The 24,712-nt window shown below is 42.1% G+C and overlaps 1 protein-coding gene across 1 annotated transcript in view; it reads right to left on the bottom strand.

The window, feature by feature from the left end:
• Positions 1-2,497: 2,497 nt before the first annotated feature.
• LOC144797744 (uncharacterized) overlaps positions 2,498-24,712 on the bottom strand; it is a 40,101-nt gene continuing 17,886 nt past the window's right edge. Inside the window, exons 4-7 of the mRNA XM_078668488.1 lie at positions 17,776-18,043; positions 14,332-14,510; positions 7,005-7,063; positions 2,498-5,090 (exon numbers count right to left, since the gene is read on the bottom strand). Coding sequence (XP_078524614.1) covers positions 4,943-5,090; positions 7,005-7,063; positions 14,332-14,510; positions 17,776-18,043 — 654 coding nt within the window. The 3' untranslated portion in view covers positions 2,498-4,942. The remainder of the gene's footprint in view (positions 5,091-7,004; positions 7,064-14,331; positions 14,511-17,775; positions 18,044-24,712) is intronic.

Here is a 24,712-nt window from a genome sequence, read left to right as displayed (position 1 = left end):
ATATGTGTGTGTGTCTGGTGGTCTGAGGACTCAAAGACTAGCGGCGGCATGGTGGTGGCAGTCCAGCCACCGCCACACCGGCGCTCCAACAGCCCCATTACCAGTAGGGAAGTCGGATTGTGACAGGGAACCGCTGTTCCTCAGTGATGGCGCGGCAGTGTAGAGGCAGCGATATGCTTGGCTGGACTGCCACAGTCCCGCGAAGCATATTACGAGTTTCCTCTCCGCCCCGGTTTTCATGGCGGTTCCTCCTCCATGAAAACCGTGGGGAGGAAACAAAGGGGGTACTACAGGGCCCCCTTGTGCCTCTGGGCCCTGGAGTGAATGAAAGGGGGCACAACATGTGCCCCCTGTGCGCACACACCACATTTCCTGCACAGCATGGACTTTATAGTCCATGCTGTGCAGGAGCTTTTTTGGGCGTTCCCATTGCAGTGCTGATTTTCAGAGGCACTGCCATGGGACCGCCCAAAAAAGTGCACCAGACATGAGAAACACTCATAATATGGCAGGTGTCCCGAGCACGGGTTTGGTGGTGCAGGCCGCCGGCTCCCGCACCGCCAAACTCGTAATCAGGCCCAAAGTTTGTCAATAACAGACAGCTTATGTTTTCTGTAGGCAAGTTCTAAAAGATATGCATTGTTCAGTAACTGGCGATTACCAATTTTTCACCTGATTTAGAATATTTTAGTTATTTTATTCAAACTAACATCTAAATCCTGCAAAATTTGGCAAAACTGGTCCTCAAAAGGAACTATATAACCAATGTTTGATTCTCTCTAATATGTTGGTCCCTTTATGATCATCCTTAAAAATGAATGCATAGAAAAATCACTAATTTATGTTACTTCACGGAGATTTGCATAGGATGATATTGCCATTTGTTTTTGCTATGCCCTGCTAAATAAAAGACCATCTATGTTTTGGTACAAAGAAGAAGTTAATCACACTATTTATTATATTGCCGTTTCTGATATTTGCGTGCAATCTCTTTAATGTCCACCAATCAGTATCTATACACACCCCAGAATCATGCCCTGCCCATCCACAAATACCCTTTTGTGGAGGCGAGTATCTCCCACTAAGTCACAGTACTTCTCTTCACAACACTTTTTTTACTACTTTCATTTATTTATAAAATCATTTGTGATGTACATACATATGAATAAGTGTTTGACGGCAACACATAACAGATAGGCATGTAACAATAACACATGACATAAAAATATACACATTTCATAAACAGGAAATTATACGATACAAAAATACAATATTTATTTCATCATATTTATGTTTACATTTTGTAGATGATGCGTTTGTGGCTTACAATTTTTAAGATTGTCAAAGCTATGTCTACTCCTGCTGCTAGTCTGTGCTACTGCACTGTTTTTTTAGTTTATCTCTTGTAGAAAATGTATCATGAAAAGTTAAATCCCAACTGTTAAGTGAGATTTTTTTGCTTGAATTATAAACAATATATAATTAAGCTGCCGAAATTTGACAGATAGACTTTTCGTTCAAATATATTAGGGGTGCATTATTAATGCAAAAAAGTGCAGATAACTGAAAATGACACTTTCCTGTCACTAATATTTGGGGACTGGGCTAATGTATGTTGCCTCCACAAGAAAATGGATGCTCTTTCAGGCTACATATCACTTAATGGTTTTCTTATCATATTTACAGAATCCTATCTTTTTTAGAAGTGTGATAATGAGTTGTACTCAGCGGTAATCTAAGTTTCTTTGTCATAACAGTGAAATATGTGAAATGCTAAACAGGCCAAAACAACTATCTTGTATGTCATGAAGAAATATACAGAAATATCTGTTTTCCATGCACTGAATATCAAGTTTATTATTGAGAGAAATTATTGTAGGACTATTTGGTTAGAAGTAACACATAAGTAGTTAGAAATCGGATTAGCATTTGTTCTTAGACGCTCTGATGAAGACCAGTGCTTCAGAATTTAGACCGCAACTTCTTTATCCTTAGCATATATTAATTTAATATTGTTATGCTAGTCATTCCTAAATGAATGAATTGGGTATGGATGCAATATCTCTATTGAACAAGGCAGTGATAAGTATGAAATGTGTGAGTGTGGTGTACCCCTTATGCAAAGGAATTTAAAATTCCAGCCCTATGCCACCTCTAGTCGTTATAACAATGCAGAGAAGGCCGAGCAATAACAGGGACACAAATTAACCCCTCTCCCATATGTGGACACATACAACAACGGCCAAGACTGCATGCTTGCCAGAACAAAGGCTTGCACGTTAAGAGCCAACATATGGGCACTTCCTATGGAGTATTATTTGGTTGTGATTGAATGAACAAAACTCTATTTGCACTTTCTAAAAATGTAAGAAATATACTACCACAACATATAAAACGCCTCTTGGCAGTTTACATAAACCTTGCATTTGTATAAAATATAGCAAATTCTTGGTTTTGTTGAATTGTTAGTGCCTATATGTTTGGTACCCCTTAGTTATTGAGGGGTCCAATCATGGCAGGTATTATAGTTAAATATAACACAGTATTCAAAAACCTTTTCCATGGTGGTATCGCACGGATGTAACCCCACCAGACATGGTGGAAGACTGGCTATTATAAATCGGCAAAACTCCACCCTTTTCTGGTACAATTATATATGAATAACATGGCCACCCAAGGAAAATCTACACCAATCAGATGTCCACCATGCCCTTAACGCGAAATAGGGAAGATATATCGCCGGAGACAGAAAAGGTTAATTCTCCTATTTCACAGCACATTCTATGTTAACACTGCCCTCTAAATCAGACCTATAGTGATTGCAAACAATGCTTAGTTTGATTAAAAATCATTTTACGTGTGTATGTAGTGTGTAACACATAAAAACGACTCATGAATAATCTTTGTAAAAAAAACCCAAATAAAGCAGATTTTGCAAAACGTATGCTGCATCCATAACAGAAAACTAAACATATTGATTTTGTTTAAACGATCTAATTTCAAATTTGGAGAAAATGTTTCAGTTTCTCTCTATTTCACATGAAAGTATCAAAAACTAAGTAAATGTAGTTTGGTCTTTTTGGTGAGGCCTGGTGCCAAAAAGGGCTTTGCTCTACTCTCTAACAAAGGTACCAAAAAAAGGTGCAAAACGAGCAATTCCTGCCATTCGCAATCGTGCAACTTGTATTTAAGCGGGCGCTGGGATTTTGCAGCTTCTTAAGAGGTACAGACACACAGCTCTACAAACAGACAACCTTTATGTCGGCCCCTTTTGGCACTACTGAGTTAACTGTGGGGAAGTGTGTGCTTAGCCTCCCAGTTAGGTACAGACAGGGATGTAAAGCTCAGCCCTGGGCCACCAACCTTGTGCAGGGTTTCCCCTCCAGGTGTGTGTGCTTCTGCCATTAAGGGTACACTTTATTTTATTGTGTTTTTCTTGGACAGTATTTCCTCGATAACTGTAATTAGAGTTGAAAAGTATCTGCTAGCATTTGTTGTGTCTATGGTTTGTGTGACTGTTCCTAGGAATATTGTTTTCTTGAATTTTGCTCGACTTTGCCCGAGATTAAATTTTAAGTAGCTCAGAACCCTGAACGTCCATTTTAAGTAGCTCAGTCCCCTGAGCGTCCATTTTAAGTAACCCAGTCCCCTGAACGTCCATTTTAAGTAGCTCACCGCCCTGAACGTCCATTATGTGTCTAAATATAGCCCGCACCAAACAATTTCCTGCAGCTGGTTGTCCCGCCCACAAAGGACAAAGTATTGTAACGTCATCTGTAGCTGGGCGAAACCAATCTATAAGGTGTTATTTGGTGTCTTCGCATAAAACTGAACTTACAGCAGAAGGGAACATTTCAAGGAGCGGCTATAGAAGTGTACTGGGGGAACAATCTTAATAGCAACACTTTTAAGCCTCAAACTCTGGCCCGCCCTTTCTGGCAGAGGCTGCGTTTCGCTGGCCACACATAGGTAATTCTCTCCCGATTTCGATCTTGCCCTCTGGAGGGTGGGGACTTCCAATAGAGAGGTGCCATGTTCTGCTGATAAGCCATAGTAGTAAACCTGTCTAGGAATAAGAATTATTTAGTTCTATGGTGTCCAACATTGGTCCACAAAGGCCAATTCCCTGCCACATGGTTACCATGTCTGCATGTAATGAAACTAAATGGAGTCTGAAACTAATGAAACTAAATGGAGTCTGGAACCAATGAAACTAAATGGAGTCTGAAACCAATGAAATTAAATGGAGTCTGAAACCACTGATGGCATCCCAGAACTCATTCTGAAGGACAAAAATTAGGCTGGTTGCTGACTTACTATTTTTTCTGAAAGCAAATAAAGAAAATGAGTTTTTCTGATATTGAGGCCTCAGAGGGCATACATTCCTTTTCCAGCACAAGAGTAATTTTCCTTATCGACAACCTATGTCATCTGGAGGACGTCTGTTGTGTACAATTTGGTACTTTCTTAAATTGGTGATTGGCGATGGAGAACTTGTTCTAAATCCCTTCATCAGAAGTCCTTAATACCTTGGCTTTGATGAGCAGTACTGAAGATGCGGATTGTTTTGTTATTCAGAACTGGACAAATAATATCCCATAACATCTATGTTGAAGATTTGATCAACGTGGCTTTCTGCTTTACACTTAGACGTGATATCCCATGCATGTACACGGGATCCAAGGATGTTCTCTTCAATGCTTTAGTGATGCAATATGTTGATTTGGCAGAGAGGGTCTAGCCTAGTCATAAGCCTAGAAGTAACCGGCCTATCAGAGGCTCTGGTGGAGGACTGCGATTAGAACATTGTTTTTCTGTACAAGGTGGAGAAAGTTCTTGCAGATATCTTTCGATAGTTTGTCGGTTGCTGTACACTCCATGCTCCTGTACAAGCCGCGATGTAGGTCGGCGGTGCCCCTCATCAGTCTGTCGGTGGTCTATATCACTGGCATTTACAGGTCTGGATAGCGAAGACAGTGCGGATGTGCCCATTCCGGGTCCGGAACACGTGCGTCTCATACTCGTCAGGTACACAACCATGAGTCTCCCCCTCTGCCCAAACAAGGCAGTGGTCTTTGTTCCTGGTGTCCCTAATAAAAAAAAAAGATAAGATATAACAATCCTTATTTCTTAGTTTCCTTTTACCTTAATTTCTTCATTCTAGAGATATTCCAAAACATTCTTCACAGCAGACATGGAAAGACAAGCCTACAGGAAATGTAGGAGCAATCTTGACCAGCAAGTGCACCTGTAACGTCGATAGTGCTGGGAACAGTGAATCACAAACGACAAAACTAACATGTAACTAATTGAGATATTTCCTATAAATTTAGTACTAGTTTCTTATAAACCAGAGGGCCTCTGTTCTCAGCATGAGATGTCCCTAAAGCCATGATGCTTAGCAGGTCTAGCAGGGTACAAAGGCCATCTCTATGCACCCCTAATCCCTTAGTTTAGGGCCTTCTTGCCAGAATCAAGGCACAAGCAAAGGTATTTGGGATTCATAATCAGATTCCATTTTTTTTGGTCTAAGGGTCCTCAACGAGTTCAAATCATATATGGAGGTGCTCAAACAGAGTTTAGAACTAAACCATTCATAATAACACGACGCAGTAATGAGGCTACTACATTTAGGTGATGTACTATTACACACCCAAAGAAATTTCGTAAAACTTTTGGAAAAGTGCAATATCGCACTTACTGAGTTGCATGTTTTTTGCATTTTTAAAGCTCTGATGCGGAGGTAGGAGGCAACTTATGCCCTGGAGAAAATGAGCCAGACAGTCAGAAATGTGTAGTAATCTCTTTGCGTAATCCTAAATTAGCTCATCAGAACAATATCATGGTCTGAAGCGTGCGTCCCTTCAAACGTGCCTTTGTCGGTTAAAGACTTGCATGTGGCTTACAATTTTTTTTACTTGCCACATCATTTTGGGTAGTGGGTGGTGGTCACAAGGAACAGATCCTTGCGAATCACAACACGGAGGATATTTTAACAATTTTTGGCGCTATTTTGGAACCACTTGGCAGTACGAAATACCACCTGGAAGGGACAGATGCCAGGTTACTAGTAATGAATGGACTCTCTAAGCTGAACCGGCCGACATGGAAATCTGGAGTATCCCAAACTGTTTGTTGTCTGAAGCACACTGGAGATGAGGCTGCCCTTTGACCTCTCAGAAGTAGGTCATGAATTTCCCAGGATGCAAGGTGGTTTCTGACAGAACTGGTTCCTACCACAAACAAAAGTTAAGACACTTTTGCATTCTTGGCATCCATCCATCCACACATCCACCCTTTCATCCATCCATCTATCATCCACTGTGCCATCAATCCATCCACCCACCCACTGCGCCATCCATCCAACCAGCCAATCATCCATCCATCAATCCACTCATCCATTCATCCACTGTGCCATCCATACACTCTGCGTGACTCCCACCCACCTTTCCATCTATCTATCCATCCACTCTGCCACCCATTCATCCATCTACTCTGCCATCCATCCATCCACCAAACCACTCATCCACCCACCCACCCACCCATTTGAGTTTGAAGCTCGTGGTTGCATACAACGCCCAATCGGAATTGAGGATTAGAAAGTATTGCCTTAATTGGTGCTAATGGAACTTGCGATTTGAACCCTCCCCAACCCCTACCAGGCAGCGAGGCCATCTGACGCAGCGGCCAGAGCCATTGTTGCCCTCCCAGGCATGGCAGACAGCGGTGCTTGAACCCAAGGCATGCCTACAATGTACATTTTGTGGACGGACAAGACCACTGGTTTTCTCTGTCCCTTTCTTTCTTTCTCGGCCTCTGTCTGTTTTTCTTTTACTCTCTCCATCTCTTCCTCTGTATCCGCATCTCTCTGTCTGTGTATCTTTGTGCCTCCGACCCTCCATTTCGCTTCCTTTCTCTCACCCTCCCCTTCCTGGGTGTCATAGTAGTAACGTCCATCTCCCCCCACCCGCAGAGGTGGTAGCGCCGCACAGCTGTGTGCTTACCTGAGCAGGCAGTGGTTTCCTGCCGAACAGCTCCCCAGGCATCGGCCAACATCAATTTCCTGCAACATTAACAAGACAAAGCCATTAGCAAGCGTCGCACCAGCACCCCCTGCTGGCGGAGGGCAGGCCTGCAGCCTGGACCAGCTGTTCACATGAAGGGGAGCGCTCTGTGGGTCTGTCAGGGGAATCAACATACTCAGGGGGGTACATTTACCAGGGCTGCAGTTCCGTGGGATGAGAACAGCCCGGAAAGCGCCTCTGTCTACAACTGAGGGCCTGGACTTTTAGCCTGCAAATGTATTTAGCGGGAAAAAGAAGGCGAGAGAGACAACATTATTGAGAGGAACGAGAAAGAGAGATGCATTAAGCAGAGAAAGAGAGGGAGAATAAGACATTTAATGTCGAGAGAGAGAATAGAGAGAATAGAGAGAAGAGAGAAAAGAGAGAGAAGAGAGAGAGATGCGAGCTCAGGATAACTGTGGTCGAACACCCAATTTAACGAGCTTGCTTCTATTCCCGGTTTCCCTACTTAAGCACACCGTGTGATCCTGGACACAATACATTATCAATGTGATCTCTCTTTCAGTACCATTTCTAACTGTGAACCGTGACAGCAATCCAGCTGCCTCGCCTATGGATTTACATCCTTTGTTAATGGCTCACTACAAGTAATGATAGTCTAAAAACTTTAAATCTGTAAAATGTATGCCCAATTGCAGATTTGTTGCCGTCTTAAACGTACTGCAGAGGTGAGAGTCTTTTCTCGGGAGAGTGAGCCATGCAAGAGGAGTTGACACCCACAGGGTGTTTGCTTTTGGCCTTCACAAACATTTGCAATGCCTTTCCCACACGTATTATCTCTACTTTAAAGCTCGCACCTAAATGTAATAGGTAGAAGTGCTACTCCAAGTGCTAAGGGGGATGTGTGGGAAGGGAAGCCTTTATTTTGGAAACATTTTCAGTGAGAATAAAAAAATGAAAATAAAATACACTGGTGACATTTCCCAATTATCCGAACGCTCTTCTTTCTGATTTTCCTCAATGATGAAACTTTTTTTGGAGGGGGGGGGGGTTAATGGAGACAGACTCGGCTAAGGGGAGTTAAAGCAGAAACAACTTCCGCCTGGAAGGCTTGTGAATTCTTTGACTCATGCACAAACAAGAAAGTATAAGTCTCAGCTCCACGTAGGCCCATGTCTGTCCAAACACAGACTTGCGAGTATTTTTTGGTGTATTAGATTTCTGCCATTTAAGTAATGGAACTAGTCACACCTACATCTACTGTGTTTTGAGATTTGCACTGGTATCTTTCGACATCAAGATAAATGATGTAAGTTTACCGATCAAAAATGATAGTCAATACGACTGGTCCAACTTAAAGTTTTACATAGATCATATCTTGCAGCACACACACTGGTCAAGATGGGCCGTTGGAATGACTCCAGTTGCCTTAGGGGGTGCACTTCCGAAGGTACCTTTTTTTCACATGATCTGGCACACAGCTGCAACCATACTGGGGGAAAATTGTCTCAGATCTGGTGAGAGTGGGCAGGAAATCTCTATCACACTATCCCCACAACTCTGTCTCCTGGATGTATTGGAAGCTACGGACCTGAAAACCTTACAGGGTAAACCCTGATTGTAGTGAGCACTGTTCCTACTGCGAAGACACCCTCTAATGATAAACTTATTGTTTATCAATATAGAAACATTCTCAATCAATATTCTGTTTTTTCAAAAAGGTATTATTAAACAATAAATCATGAAGTGTAAGGCAATTCTTACATTTATCAGCGTACTTTTACGTTTGCATCTGATAACAACATAATTCACTTGTACAAAACAAATCCTTAATTTTGAAATAAAATTCAGTATTGTACAATGCAATTTTCCAATACAATGTTTCCATATGTTACAGTTCCCATCTCAGTCGGTGCATAGCTTTCAACTGGCCAATAGATGTCACAAAGCTCGAAGCCCAATGCATTTCGGGACTCACAAGTCTCTTCCTCAGGGGCAGTATTCTGGAAACATAGAATTGTCAATGTATATATAACAAATAATGCCTTATGTTGAACAAGGTTAAAATGTATGCGTTTATAATAAGTTTTTGTAAAATCAGAATATGATCAAGAATATATTGAAAAACAATAAATTTGTCATTAGAGAGCGTCTTCTCAGGAGGAACAGTGCTCACTACAATCAGGGTTTGCCCTGTACGTTTTTCACTTCTATTAGTGTGTGTCGTCAACACACAATAGTAGTGGAGCACCCTTGGTTTAAAATTATTCTCGTAAGAGTAACTTTGATACCTGGAGTGCGCCTATTTTCACATAGATAAGCTACGGACTTGACCAGTACCGAACGTACATGGGCCTTCCAAGGGTTTGCACTAGCAGAAAGAAACATTGCTCAGCGGTGGGGAACCGGTTTCCCGACGAAATACTCGAAGTGGGCCAAGGATACGGACAATACTATGATAGCAGAAAAAGGTGTGTTCAAGCATTGAGGGTGCCCGGCAAAGTGGGACCATAAATGGGCAAAGTGGAATGTATCCAGAGGAAATATCTGTATCTCCCCCTCAGCCAAACTAGAGAAAAATGCTGATGACATTGATGCTCGGTCTAGTATTATGTGCTGCGTCAACCTGTACTGATGCCTTGTTTGTGCTTTTGATACTGCTGAGTGGTCCTATGGCCTGTCATTATACCATCACAACTGTTTAATAAAAAGAAAAAAATTATATTCAATATTTACACTGCATAATTTTCAAAATGCAGGTAGGTCTCAGTTAACACTGCTATACGAGCCCAATCCCAACCTCAGTTCAAGCAAAGCAAATCGGATTTGATGAACTCGATTTACTCAAACAACAAATGGAGGACGTACAGTCAGTCTGTTAGGTATCCAACGACTGAAGCAAAAATAAGTACATTTGTCATCCCCTGAATGAAATTTGAAAGGAGACTTTTCAAAGTGACTTACTCAGCCGCCTTGAAGCCACAAATGCCACCTCCATCCTAAAAGAGGAAAATGTCCCCACTAAAGACATTTGGTCCGACTTGAAAGCAAGTTAACATCGGTTCACTTATCCAACCTGAGCGACAACTGCTGACTCAGTGGTAGATGTCCTTTGAAATGTTAAACCACAGCTTTTAAAAGATTCAGCCCTTTGCAATGGCCTTTATGTCGTAAGGCATTGCCATACTTTTTTATTTATTTATTTTTTATTTATTAAAGTTTTGTATAGCGCTAGCTGGACCCGAGGGTATCAGAGCACTTCACAACACGTACAAATAGGCATCAGCGAGGCAGTGAGGAAGGAGAACAGAGCAGGGAGCACATGGGTGGAGAGAAAGACTTTACAATAGTAACAGGAGCGCAAAAACAGGGTAGAGTCAAAAGCAAGTCATCCAGCTCTTGGACCGCAGAGAAAAAGGGCTTTAAAAGTCAGACGTAGAGATCATACTACTATCCAGAGCGCTCAAGGAAGAGGGCTTTGAGTAACATCTTGAATATCGGGAAGGAGGCGGTCGTTCTGATATGTGGGGGGATGGCGTTCCAAATCTTGGGAGCATTGCCCGCAAAGGATTTGCTGGATGTTTTGTGTTTCTGGGATTTCAGAGGAATGAGTAGGAGCGTGTTGGAGCTTCTGAGGTTCCTAGATTGACCGGCCTTTTTGAGCTTGTTGGCCAGATATTCAGGTTTGCCTGTATGCTGGGCTTTGTGAGTGAGGCAAGCTGTGCGGAAACTGGCTCGTTGGACAATAGGGAGCCACTTCAGATCCTTAAGAGCCGGGGAGATGTGTTCGTATTTCCTGGTTCCCGTGACCATTCTTGCTGCGGCGTTGAGGGTAGAGGTCAGAGGACCCAGGTGAGATTTGGCTGATCCAGTCAGCGTAGCGATGCCATAGTCAATTCTGGAGAGTACCAGAGCCTGAGTGGCCTGTTTCAGGTCTTTCGAGGGGAGGAAGGGTTTCAGTTTGTAGAGGAGTTTCAGGTTCAGGAAAGCACTTTTGGCAGTTTTTGAGATGTGTTCTTTCATGTCCAGTTTAGGGTCAAGGGTGATCCCTAGGGATTTTACGGAGTTTGTAGGAACAAGTGGAACATTCAGGGCGTTTAAGGGTTTGAGCCATTCTAGAATTTGGGGGGTTTCATCTTTGTTCGAGATGAGGAGCACTTCGGTTTTTCCTTCATGAGTTTGAGGTTGTTGGATGAGAGCCAATGTTGAACTTCAATGAGTGTGCAGTTCAGTCTGTGGATGTCTGCGATCAAAGTGGTTTCCAGGTAGAGTTGTGTGTCGTCCGCGTAGAGGTGGAAGGGGATGTTGGACTTCCTTAGAATTGACGTGAGGGGCTCCATGTAGATGTTGAAAAGTTGAGGTAAGAGTACTGACCCTTGAGGCACACCTCTAGTGATGGGGAGAGGGTCCGATTTGCAGCTTTTAATTTTGATTCTTTGAGTGCGGTTGTTGAGAAAGGAGGAGAACCATTTTAGGACCGTCTTTGCCATACCTGCTCTCTTCTGGAGGACATTGAGTAACAGGGCATGATCCACTGTGTCAAATGCAGCCGAAAGGTCTAAGAGGATGAGAAGGCTACATTGGTTGGAGTCGAGTGACATGTGAAGAACGTCCAGGACATTTAGGATTGCGGTTTCTGTACTGCAGCCTTTTCTAAACCCTGATTGGTGTGGGTCGAGAAGATTCATGCTTTCTAGGTGCTGGGAAAGCTGAGACAACACACATTTTTCCAGAATTTTCGATAAGAGTGGAAGGTTCGAAACTGGTCTGAAGTTGTTCATGTCCTTGTGGTCCAGGCCGGGTTTTTTTAGTAGTGGAGTGACTTGACCTATTTTAAGGCAGTCAGGGATGGAGCCCTCGCTCAAAGAGCTGTTGATGATCTTGGCCCAAGTTGGGGCTGGAGTGAGCTTCAGGTCTTTTGTTATTCTCGGGGGAAGCTGATCAAGGGAGTGGGATGAGGGATTGGTGGTGGCTATGAGATTGCTTATCACTTCAACCTGGATAAGCCAGAAGGAGGACCAGCGAATGGCTGAGGTTGCTGGCCTGATGAGGGTAGTTGCGGAGGGAATGGCTGAGGGCATAGCACAGAGTGAGCGATCGATTTTGGCAATTTTTTCGTTGAAAAAGATGGCAAAGTCGTCACATTGAGATTTGGATGCTACCCTATTGTCTATCACAGGAATGGATGTTTGGTTCCTGATGATGTTGAAGAGTTCTTTTGGGCGGTTTTTAGCATTGTCTAGAGCGGAGCAGAAGAAGGACGACTTTTTATTCTTGATATGGTTGTAGTAGATTTTACGAGTTGCCTTGAGTTGGTCCCTGTTGAGGGAGATGGGGTTGGCCCTCCAGGATCTTTCCATGGATCGTAGGTGTCTTCTTTCTTCATTGATGTCTGTGGAGAACCAGGATCTGGAGGGGATGCTTCTTGGTTTTTTTAGTTTCCGCGGTGCCAGCGGATCTAGGACGAGCTCCAGGTTGGCGTGGTACAGCGAGGTGAGTTCCGTAGTGGAGAGGAGTTCCGTCAAGTTCGAGAGGAGTGAGCTAAGTCCCTCTTCTAGCTTATCAGGAGGAATTCTCGAAAAGTTTCTGACCCACTTGGGGGAGGTTTGAGTAGGTGGGAGGGACAGAACCGAATGATTGATATGAAAGAGAATGGCGTGATGGTCCGACCAGTCCACCGGGATGATGTGGTCGATCGAGATTGTCTTTTTATCCGCGATGATTGCATCAAGGATTGCTCCTCTATGGTGGGTTTCCTCTGTGCAGTGCTGGGTTAAATCGTAGTCATGTAGAAGGGAGGTGAGAGATTGGATGAGTGGGTTTTTAGTTACATTCCATCTTATGTTGAGGTCGCCAAGAATTATTCTGAAGTCGCTATCCAGAGCGGTTTGTGTGATCAGGTCCGTTAGCTGAGCGCCAAATTCGGAGGAGTTGCCCGGAGGATGGTAGAGGAGAAGGCATTGAATTGGACAGTGGTTCGGCGAATTGAGGCTGACCGAAAGGCATTCAAAGGAGTTGTAAATGACGGAGGGAGATTCAGTGATGGAGAGGTCATTTTTGTGGATAATAGCTATTCCGCCCCCTTTGTGTACGGGCCTGTCTTTGTGGATAATAGCGAAACCGTGCGGCACTAGCGTGTCCATGATGGGAAGGGATAGAGTGTTAAGCCATGTTTCAGTGATGAAGGCGACATCCAGGTCATGGGAGAGAATGGTTTCGGCAATTTCTGTAGCATGTATGTACCATACAAATCAATATAACAATAACTACTACTCCAGCCACTAGTCTCCAGCAACCACAACTCTTACTACAACTGCTTACTACAACTGCTAAAACCACAAATACTAGTACTACAATTACTGCTAATACAACTACTAAAATAACAGCACAACTACTATGCCTACTACTACCAATACCACACCTACTACTACTAGAACTACTATGACTGTTACAGCTACTACAACAACCACAACGACTACTACAACTGATAATACCACATATATTACTAAAAATACTGCTACTAATACAACTACTACTATATCAACACAACTACTATGCCTACTATTACCAATAACACACCTACTACTACTAGACTACTATGACTAATACAGCGACTACAACAACTACTACTACAACTGCTAATACCACATTTATTACTACAATTACTGCTACTAATACAACTACTACTATAACAACACAACTACTATGCCTACTACTACCAATGCCACACCTACTACTACGAGAACTACTATGACTATTACAACTACTACAACAACCACAACTACTACTACAACGACAACTGCTAATACCACAAATACTACTACTACAATTCCTACTAACAATACAACTACTACTACAAAAACACAACTACTATACTTACAACTACCAATACCACACCTACTACAACTAGAACTACTATGACTAATGCAATTACGACAACAACTACGGCTACAACTACTAATACTACTACAACTATCGAGGTTACTAAAACTTCTACTAATACCATAACTACTACAAATACAACTATTAGTACAACCACAACTACTACTATACCTACTAACACCACAACTAATTCTATGAATACAATTACTAGTACTACTAAAACCAGAACTACTATTATAAATACTACTACAATTACTTATACCACAACCACCACAACTACTACCACAACTGCTGCTACAGCTACTTATACCACAACTACTACTGCAACTACAATGACTTGACCTCCTACAAAAATGACTACAACAACAATTATTAGAAGAAAATTGGAAGTGCTCAGAAACAGGCTATGGTGCTTCTTGGTTACCTTCAGACGCTCCTCCTTCTGTCCAGCGGTGCTGTAGGCCGTCTCATAGTAAAACTGCAGGTGTGCTACACGGTAGCAGGACTGCCTCATATCGCAGCTTTCCACGGTCTGCACAAGCTCCGCCCCATTTGGATTCTCCACAACCACAGTCTCGAATTTAGTTGGAGAGCAGGAGAGCCCTGCGAGGGAGAAGGGTGTATACCATTTAACATCGCAACTTCAAAAATAGGGAAAGCAAAGGTTGCCTTATGTGCCAACAGTGATAGTTTGTAAAGCAGAAATAACAAAACAACAAAAGAAAGCTCTAGATAGAATGTAAGTGCACAATTATTACAAGTCAAAGCTCAAGTATGCACACAAGTCTAAAACAGAGCGTACGCTTACTCGGCTGGTGTTCAGCTCATGTAAAGTGCATACAAAAATATTAAAGGTCGCTCATGCTCACTACATTGATATTAAAGGAGTCCTGACTCATTTGAGGTGGCAGAGGATTGCTGCACTGTGTGACACTGGGCCAAGACTGACAGTGCTGTGTGCCTGGGCTCAAGAGGCAACCACAGCTACACCGCACACTGTCACTGCCTGTGCTGCCAAATGCATGTACCAATGCTATCTATTAACCATGATACTCCCACGTACATGCCAATTTAGACAATTCCATGTAACGCAAAGCTGCAACAAGGATCTAATCGCTCTGGTACGATTATTTATTAATTTAGACTTACATTGTTAAACCCTCTGCTGATGTGACGTGTTGGGCGAAAAGGCAGACAGCACCACCATGTGGTAGACTGTGATAATTACATGGTGATGTGAAGAAACATTTGCTGGTGCCCAGTCCTGTATGGAACTCAGAAGGCTTTCTTTGATTGGCAGAAGTAATCAGCATATGAGGTCAGTTGGATACATCAAGTATACTAGACAAGGGTCTGTATTTTATCCGTGCCGAGTGCTATAGCTGGACTGCACAAAGCAAACACAAAGAGATGATGGACAGAGCTCTGAAACTTTCAGACACTCACCCCCAGTCACACATATGGGTTGAATCCATCATCGATCTTTAGCTTACTTCGCCACCCCAGTTCAGACACAGCTATATGCAAATCAGTCTTGACCCTGTGCCTCATAGGAACAGTCCAGCCCCTACTGCTAAGCCATGTCTTCCCTGGAATGGAAACAAGAATCCTGGGACCGGTTTCTGGCTAACAGCCCTCAACAGCCAGGTTAGCTTGAATCCAGTGGCAAAGTGAGCAAGGGACCCATGTCTGTGCATAACCTGAAAACTTAGGGCAAACAAAGCTAACACAAGGATATGATAGCTGGACTGGACAGCAGCAGGGTGGACGACTCTGCTTTATATGCCACTGAAATACCACTGTAGTCCCTACCTAGATGTGAAGATATGACAAAAAAGTATGACAAGACGATAGAACTGGAGGCAGGCATGATCATGATACGGAATCTTTATACTCTGGGGAATCTACACTCATTTGAATCACATATAGAGCAGAATGGGCTGACAGGGCAATCCATGCTACACAACGTATTGGTAAGAAAGGCAGAAGGAACTTCCTCACTCTGAAATGTTATCTGTGATTTTAACACATAGGAAGTGCAGACATGCAATAGCTATACTATACCCGAAATTGACCTATGCCGTGCATGCCAACATAAAAACACTAAAAGGGTGACAGGACGAGAAGATACAGTGGTTGCTTACAGTCTTGTGCAGTGGCCAGGGCAGCTGACTTCGGAGCACAGTTTCACGGTTCGATCCCAAGCTCTGGCGGCAGTTCAGCTCAGCACCATGTGACTCTTGGCAATAGCTCACTTAATTTCCACGATGGCCTACAGCGCCTTGAGACCCGTAAGGGTGAGTAGTTTGCACTTTACAAATACGGATTTTATTTTACAAAGAATGGGAACCCACTAGCCTGCTGGTGATGCCCCTCTGTCAATGCCAAGCTGAGGTGTCACAAATGACTGTGCAGTGTGTGGCAGGGACTGGGTTTGGGGGTGACACATTAGTTGGGGGTGTCAGAGTTCGTGGACAGTTTAATGAAGGCCATGGGGGGGAAGAGGACAGCTCTTACTTTGCTGCTGTGACCCTGAAATGCTACTATCAAGACTTTAAGCGGGATGAACAAAAGTAGAGGGTCCCTTAAGGGGCATGGCCTATATAATTTACGTGTGGCATAATCATGTAAACTAAACCTCACGTAATGTGCTGCCCTACCCACACAACTGCAGTTGGCACACATGAACGTTGCTTTGTTCGCTCGGCAGTGACCTCAAGGATCAGAGGGCCACTGGCAGGCACTGAGAGAAACTTGCGCTGGCTTCAGCCACAGCTCAATTGTGGCCCATTAAAACACCTGGAGGCGACTCAGTTCAAAGTATGCATTACACAAGAGTGACATGATGCCTGAAAAAAAAAATACCACAACATAACATTCTGGAAATAACAAATATTCCAAGGGAATGTAAGATTATGTAAAGTGTGTGAAAGTGTGTGAAATAGAAATAGGAATGGCATGGATTACCTATTTCACTTGTTCATAAATCGATCAGTGTTTTTGCTTTTAAAATAAGGACACTAATACTGGGCCCGAAATGGACCCATTTTAAAGTCTGATTTTATTTACTACTAGATCTGAGACCTGGAGGGACCCGGCCCACTTAAAGCCCAGGATCCCATAATTCCTAATAGTGGTGGACTTCTTGAGAACAGGGTAGGAAGAAAGATCGACACTCTTGTTTGGCTGTACTAATGACAAAACATAACGCAAGTTCACACCAACTTCTTCAAGCCTCGAACCCAAGATTAAGACTGATATCACATGGCCAACTTGCGACAATTGTGAATTTGGAGTTCATGCAAATGTGATATCTGTCATCCCAGAAATGGACTTAGTAAGTCAAATTTTACTTTTAGAAATTGTCATATGATGATCTCTTAAGAAAAATAAATATGTTAAATGGGTTGTACGTTCTACAACTCTGTCCTGAACCACTGTGCCATTGACACTGTCTGAAGAACCAGACAGACAGATTAAAATATTTGTAAAGATAAATGCATTTGTATAGTTCTTTCATACTAGTTGTCTGGTCCTGAAGTACTTTGGAAACCTGTGTTGCGTTAACTAGTCTGCGATTCTCGTTGGCCAGCGACACACTGATTTCTTGAAATGTTATTTGTTTGTTTCACAGTGTTAGAGGTGAGTCGCACTGGACAATGGCCACAAGATTGGAGTAAACCTATGTATTGTTTAGCAATGCAGTATATCATTAAGACTGGCTAGTTTGTGCTATGGATCTGTATTGGTCATATGAGCCTGACGTGTGTGCCTAAGTGCTTTGGCACTGATGGTGTGTACTCTTCACTGTCCAAAGCTCCTTGTACAACCCTTTATTTTTTCTTATTTGAGATTCCCTTTACTTTACCTGCTGCCTCTGATGGGTTGGAACACTTTCCTACGTCGACCGTGGTCTCAAACGGGCTGTCTGGAAAGAAGGCCTTCAGAAAAGGCATTCGGATGCACTCCTCAGGTACAGGGTTGCACTGGCAATCTTCGGTCACCTCCACTTCTTGAACACCTTCGAAGAGCAGGACCCGCTCCAGTAAAACCTTGCTAGGCTCACAAGTGGAACTCTTGGGGCAGGATGGCTCCAATTCTGATTCGAGAGTCGACTCCGGCACCCGCTCACGTAACTGTAAATACCCAGTAGAACACAGATTATAAGATTATAAGGGCATGAAACGGGGAGTCATAGAATATGTTTGAGTAAAAAAAACCCATATATTTCAGTAATAGCTATCCCAGATTTGCCAAACGCATAACATATGCATCAGTGTGCAGACTAACATTAAGCTTTTAATCTCTATGGGTGTGAGAAATGTAAACTTCACATGTTAAATTTAATGAAAGATGGAAATTTGACCATTCGTTGAGACAGGCAAAGTGTACAAACCTTGCCCAATGGAAAGTTTTGTTGCACTAGAATGTGATTCCCTACAGCTGGATGTCCCACCCAAGCTGGGCAGGACTTCTAGCTGTAGGGAAATGCCAGCCAGCAGGTGGAGTTTTCATTGATCAACAAGCTATCTTTGTGGCTCTTAAATCTCCCAAAGTTTTAGAGAAGCATTTATCAAAGTTGCGTGCTTTTTGACTTTGCACACTCCAAATTTTCGCTGTAGATTTAGAAGAGGGACACAGGCGAGCAATGACCTTACTCCTAATCGATGTTAGTGATTAAGCACAGCAAGGCACATCATTCCGCAAAACCTGTGGGCTGATATTTCCCAAAAGGGCCAGCTTTGGAATTCTGCTGGTGTAGTGAGACACAAAGCTGGCGGAGAACTGAAGTAAATCTAACATGACAAAAAAATTGTTCAACATGATGGAAGAAAATCTATTTTTCTTGCAATTAAAATGTTTTACAATATAGCATATAAATGACATTGTAATCTCTCCCTTATGCAATCAACTATAACTTTAGTATACCCTCCTCTGTTTCTCTCCTACTAATCTTTTCAGAAAAAGCTACAAAAAAAGAAAGCAATTCCCAGTGGGGCATAGATTGTCAGTTTGAAGTTTGAACCTTTTTCTAGCATCAGCGGCCATAATTCATGGCGATGTTAACTATTTCATAGCAAAACAAACCTGAGTGTTTCCCTTGAAACATTATTTCATGTATGTCATCAGTTCTATTTCATAATTTACAGACAAAAGATTACCATACTTGATTTCTGCCACCAAAGTGCCCTATTTAATTGAATTTTAATCTAGCTTTAATTTCAACAATATTATTAATCAAAAATGAACCATTTGGGATTCCTTATTCAAAATAAGGACGTAGCAGAAAGTTCATTACAAGCTCTTTGGGTTCTTATGATATCACCATGACATTAGAGAGTCCTTATAACATCACTATAACATCATAAACGAAGATTACAGGACTCCTCACTTTCTAATGATGCAACATGATGTGCCATCACATGTCCTTTGACGCCAAAAAAAAGGCAATCTTTTAAAAAGAAAACGCTGAGCGAAGAATTCAGAGACTGCCACAGATCATATTGAGTTACATTATGACTACAAAATGTATTATTGTCTATAGAGCACTGATGACATGCCTCCATGTTTGTTTAACTTTGAAGTGTCCCTGGGCTCTCCCTCCACTCTGTGTGCTAGATTACAATCCCTACAAATCGCAACGACTGTTCTGCCTTCCGTTCTTAGATCTGAACAAGCCTTGGAAAAGCCAATGTTTCTGGCTTGCATTCCGTTGAAGTCACAGGAGGGCAAATGGAATATAAGCCTGTAATTCACACAGAAGACATAGGGCGGCGCTATTGTTCCACACATATACAATTTTACAGCTGTTAATGACTGAAATAACTAGATCATCCACAACATCATTAATGATGTAACGTGAAGTCAACAGCACAAGGACAATATATACAATAAGCTGTGACTCTCTATCTATATTTTTTATAAATTGGGTTTATAACATAAAACTGTAGCTGTCCTCAGGCAGGCACTGAACATTTAATCAGACGAAATATTCTTCCTTCTAATTAAACTATTGACTTCCATTTTTGTTGTCATGGACCTTTTTAGATGGCCAGAAAAAACGCAAAGACTTCCAAAATTCAATGTCATTAATTATACGACTTCTCCAAAATGTTTTAGGGAAGTTCTGTTGAGAGTTTGACATCTCTAGTCCTAGTCCTACTATAAGCTGAAGGGAATTTTAATAGAGTGGAGTAGTAAATTTTTTTTTTAAATGCATACTACCTTCAAAAACATAACCGATACTGCATCAAAGTAGAAAATAGATTCTGTAGTAGTTCTAGAAAATCATTTCTTCCCATAGGCACAAGAAGGCTTCACCGTTCAGCCGGGAGCCCGAACGTTTTGAACCCATGCGAATAGGGATGCATATGTTTTATACAAAAAAATCAGAAAATGTGGTGCATTAACTAGGAGTCTAACACATGCGTGTTTGCATGCTGCAGGTTTCAGTTGCAGCGAGCTGGTTTTACAGGTGATTTTCAGACTCTTTACTAACCATTTACTTTGAAAGATCTATAAGCTTGGGCTAAAGCTGTTGATAACCGTTGCCTAATCCGACAGGTAATTTAAAGAAGAGCCTGCAAGTAACTGGTTGCCCGAGCCCTAATAACTTCTCACAGATAAGACTGTGACTAACTCGTCTCAGCCCATACAGGCCTTTCAAAAGTCATCCGGGACTTTCAAATGTGAGCCTCTTGGGCTGGACCAGCACATCACGCATGGACCTGGAAAACTTGGCAGCTATGCAGCTTGGCATGCTACTACTGCTGCTGCCTTACGGACTTTTTAGGGTTGAGCACCTCGGAGTGACCACGGCCGGACTGGAAACAGCAACCAGCCCTGGCAGGTTGCAGCTCTACCGGCCCTGGGAACGGGAGGGGAGGGGGTTGTTAGCCGCTATCCACTGCTCCCGCTTTTCTAACAGAGGGCCAATTTTGCCGCAAAACCGGCACCCTGTAAGAAAAGCGCCCCCCTGCGGACACAAAACCGGCCCCCACCCCTCCGGCCCACCAGGGAAATGCCCAGTGCCCACTACGGCCAGTCCGGCCCTATGAGTGACTAGGTCCCACGCCTACATACCTTTGAGATGTGATCTGATCTTCATTTTTTGCTGCCTAAAAAACAGCATTTAGCATCACGAGCATAACACAGGCCCCATCCAGTTGTGAGACTTACTCTGCCACAGCCTTTGAGGGTGAAGCCTGTCATGTGTCTGACTCTTTCCAAACATTACAGCGCTGGCCCTCAGATTGATCCCTTTCGACTCCAAAATGGCGGCCAATCTTCGAATCCTGGGAAGCAATTCGACTCGGATATTGCTCGTGGAGTGGAAAGGGCATGCCTGCCTGCATTAGTTGTACACTGGCGCCATCTAGGGCCTACTTGGTAATACACTCAGGATTTTGTATTTTTCAGCAGCTCAAATGTAATTGGGACGTAGAAAAATATACACAATAAAATTGTATTGTTTAGAAAACGCATTGAAAGTCCCCAAAAAATAAAATAATACATTTTGGGGAAATTGCAAAAATACTGGAAATAGATTTCCTTTCTGCTAAAAAGACGCCATGGTTCTAGGTTACATATAAACAAATACAATTAATTTAATGAATGTGAGGGATAAAACTAAAAATAGTGAACCTTTCAGAAAATGCTCAAATTTTACTTACTAAAATTTGAAAGTCCACTTAGTTTTAGGTCCAGATTTATTATGATTTCATGGCAAGACTGGAGGCTAGCATTATGCATAATACTTTTATTGACCACTCCTGAGCAGCACTTCAAAGAACTTTAGAAAAAAGAACTTTAACATCAAACAATTGAAAAGAACACTAATGTCCAATAAGATCCTGACGTCTGCCATCTTCTTCCTCTTTTATTTGCTGCTTCTGGAGCAGATAAGTACTCTTCGCTTATTTGATGATTTGACTTTATATTGTTGAAAGATTGTGTGTATGTTTTAATTACTGATGGATGACAGTCCAATATATGGGCTAATTCCTTTTAGACGTGTGAGTGTTTTATAAAACAAATGTTTATTTGTTAACTTGCTGCTAAATTTATATTAGAGTTGCTTTCAATATAATTAGTTTTGTGCAGGAAGAATGTAGCGTATATCCGTTGATGGTGTGTGACTTTAGAATGTTTCAGGATGGCATGACGGCCTGAGGCTCTTGTCTGTTCGGCCATCCATGTTAGTGATCAAAGATCAGTGAACAGAGCGCACGTGTTGCTTCGGTGACGCGGGCAGACATTTTAGGAGTTGTTTCTGTGCATGTGTGACTTTGTACGTTGTACGAAGACACGAAGAGGAGCTCCGTATTGTTGTTAGAAGATCCAATTGCAGAATTGGATAAAAAAATAAAAATGTCAAATAAGTATTTGGAGTTTGGACTATTAAGATTTTTAGATTGGGCATAAGCGCTTCTCTTTATTTCTAAAGCCTATGGGCTTACTTTAAGACGGTCTAAGCGTTGCTAGGCAACCATTTGTATGAGCAAAATAACGGAAAGAGCAGGTTTGATCAGCTGTGGTGAAGGGGGTCATTCAGTTTTTCGGTTACTAGCGCTAATTTAAGTAGGAAAAAAATTGTAAAATGTCAGAAGAAGAAGTGAGTGTTGGAGAGTCAGGGAGTTTGGTTAAAAACGTATTATCTGAGGAAATTAAGAGCTTTAATAAAGAAACACGGTAACGCGGCAATGTCTGGTATGAAGAGGCCTCATGGGAATGAGGAGAAGGAGTATTTTTCTGTTTCAGAAAATGAGGAAAGAGATAGTAGAGGTGTAGGAGGAAAATGTAAAAGCAAAATAAAGCATCTGGAGTACAGTGCTGAAGAAAATGGAGTCCCAAGCGGTTCACAGAGAATGAATGTTCATAGCAACATTAAAGATGGGCAGGAATTCCCTACTTATTTATCAGACATGGATTAATATATTTCAGATTTAGACTATAAAGACAATTTGGAGGATGATTTGGGGAGTGAGAATTCCAATAAGAGGAGAAAAAATGTTGCTTGACCCTTTTGGGAAAAAACAATTTGATCCGAAGGATGTAGGTCACCCCCGGGGATCTGACTGGTGGCCTATGAGTCATGTGTCAGATTATATTAGGTACTGGTTAAGAAAAATACTACTGGAGAAGGGTGAAGGAAATATCATGAGGGCAGAATGTTCACGCCCTGTGATTGGAGAAAAGGACTGTTTGACTCCTAATCTAGATCCTGACATAATTACTTACATGTTTAAATTAGGAAGAGATCCAAGAAAGGCTCTAGAGAAGGCATTGAAGCAATGTGATGACAAGCTGTTGAATACCTTAGGTCCTCTGGCTAGAATGTTTGATTTAATTGAAGAGGCGTTTCTTAAGGGTACGGATTTGGATATTAATTTGTTAAGGGGCTGGTGCCATATAGCGATTTGCTTCTTAGGGAATGCAAATGCGGGGTTGATTGCCAAAAGAAGGAAAGCAGTATTGTTTAAAATAAACCCTAACTTGGTGAATTTGCATGAAAGGAAACAAATGAAAACCCAAAAGGCTTGCTTTTTGGGGAGGGCTTGGTCAAGGCATTGGGAAGTATGTACATGAGTTCAATGCCTCAGATAAAGCTCAGGTGAATATGAGGAAAGTTTTTAGTGTGACAAATAGTTTTTATGGCAGGGCTGGGAGGAGAGGGCAACCTCCCGGCCTGAGTTTTTATAGGATCCCAGTATAGTAATAACAGAGGGTTTGTAAGAGGATCCCAAAATCAATACAGATTGTTAGCTCAGAGGGGAAGAAGAGTCAGATTTAGAGGATCAAGAGGAAGAGGACAATCCTCTGCGTAAGCATCAGGTAGGTTCGAGTATGAGGATTTGTACTGGTTTTATCCAAGGAGAGGTGGGAGGAAGGTTAACAAAAAATGTTAAAAGTTGGAAGGAGATAACAAAAGACGCTTGGGTGTTGGAGACAATAGCAGGGTACAAAATAGAGTTCAATTCAGAGCCAGTCCAAATAAAGGAACCGAGAGAGTTTAGGTTCAATGAAGAACAAGAAAAAATAGTGATGGCAGAAATAGAGAGTCTGCTTGTGAAAGGCGCTATTGTGGAAGTAGGAGAGAATCAAGTAGGGTTTGTGAGTACATTATTTCTTGTGGAAAAGAAAGAAAATAGATGGAGACCAGAGATAAATTTAAGGGACTTAAACTACTATGTGATTTACAGACATTTCAAGATGGAAGGTGTTCATCTTTTGAGAGATGTGTTACAAGATCTAGATTGGTTAGTGAAGTTGGATCTGAAAGATGCTTATTTCATGATTCCAATGAACAGCAAGAGTCAGAGATATCTCCAATTCAGGTAGAAAGGTCATGTTTATCAGTTTGTTTGCCTACCATTCGGTTTATCTTCAGCCTCATGGTGTTTTACAAAATTTATGAGATTAATTGGTTTTATAATTGGTTTTTTTTTTAGAGACGAAGGGGAATTCGGATTGTTTACTTAGACAATCTGCTTATTATAAATCAGAATGTGACAGTGCTGAGGTCACAATTAGAGACTGTCAAGGACCTGTTGCAGTCCTTGGGGTTTCTGATAAATGTAGAGAAATCAATTTTGGAGCCAGCTCAAGCATTCACATTTTGAGGTTTTGTAGTGGACACAGTCAAAGGTCATTTGTTGTTACCAGAAAATGTAAAAGAAGATAAAAAAAGATTCTGCAAGAGGTGAAATATTTATTGAGGAAACAGATGGTAAGTTTGAGAGAGTTAGCAAGGGTTATCGGCCTTTTGTCATCCTCAATACATGCATTGTTTCCTGGACCTTTTC

This window comes from Lissotriton helveticus, chromosome 12 (assembly GCF_964261635.1).
Source record: "Lissotriton helveticus chromosome 12, aLisHel1.1, whole genome shotgun sequence".
In the NCBI taxonomy this organism is placed as follows: Eukaryota; Metazoa; Chordata; class Amphibia; order Caudata; family Salamandridae; genus Lissotriton; species Lissotriton helveticus.
This window is presented reverse-complemented; position numbering and strand designations above follow the sequence as displayed.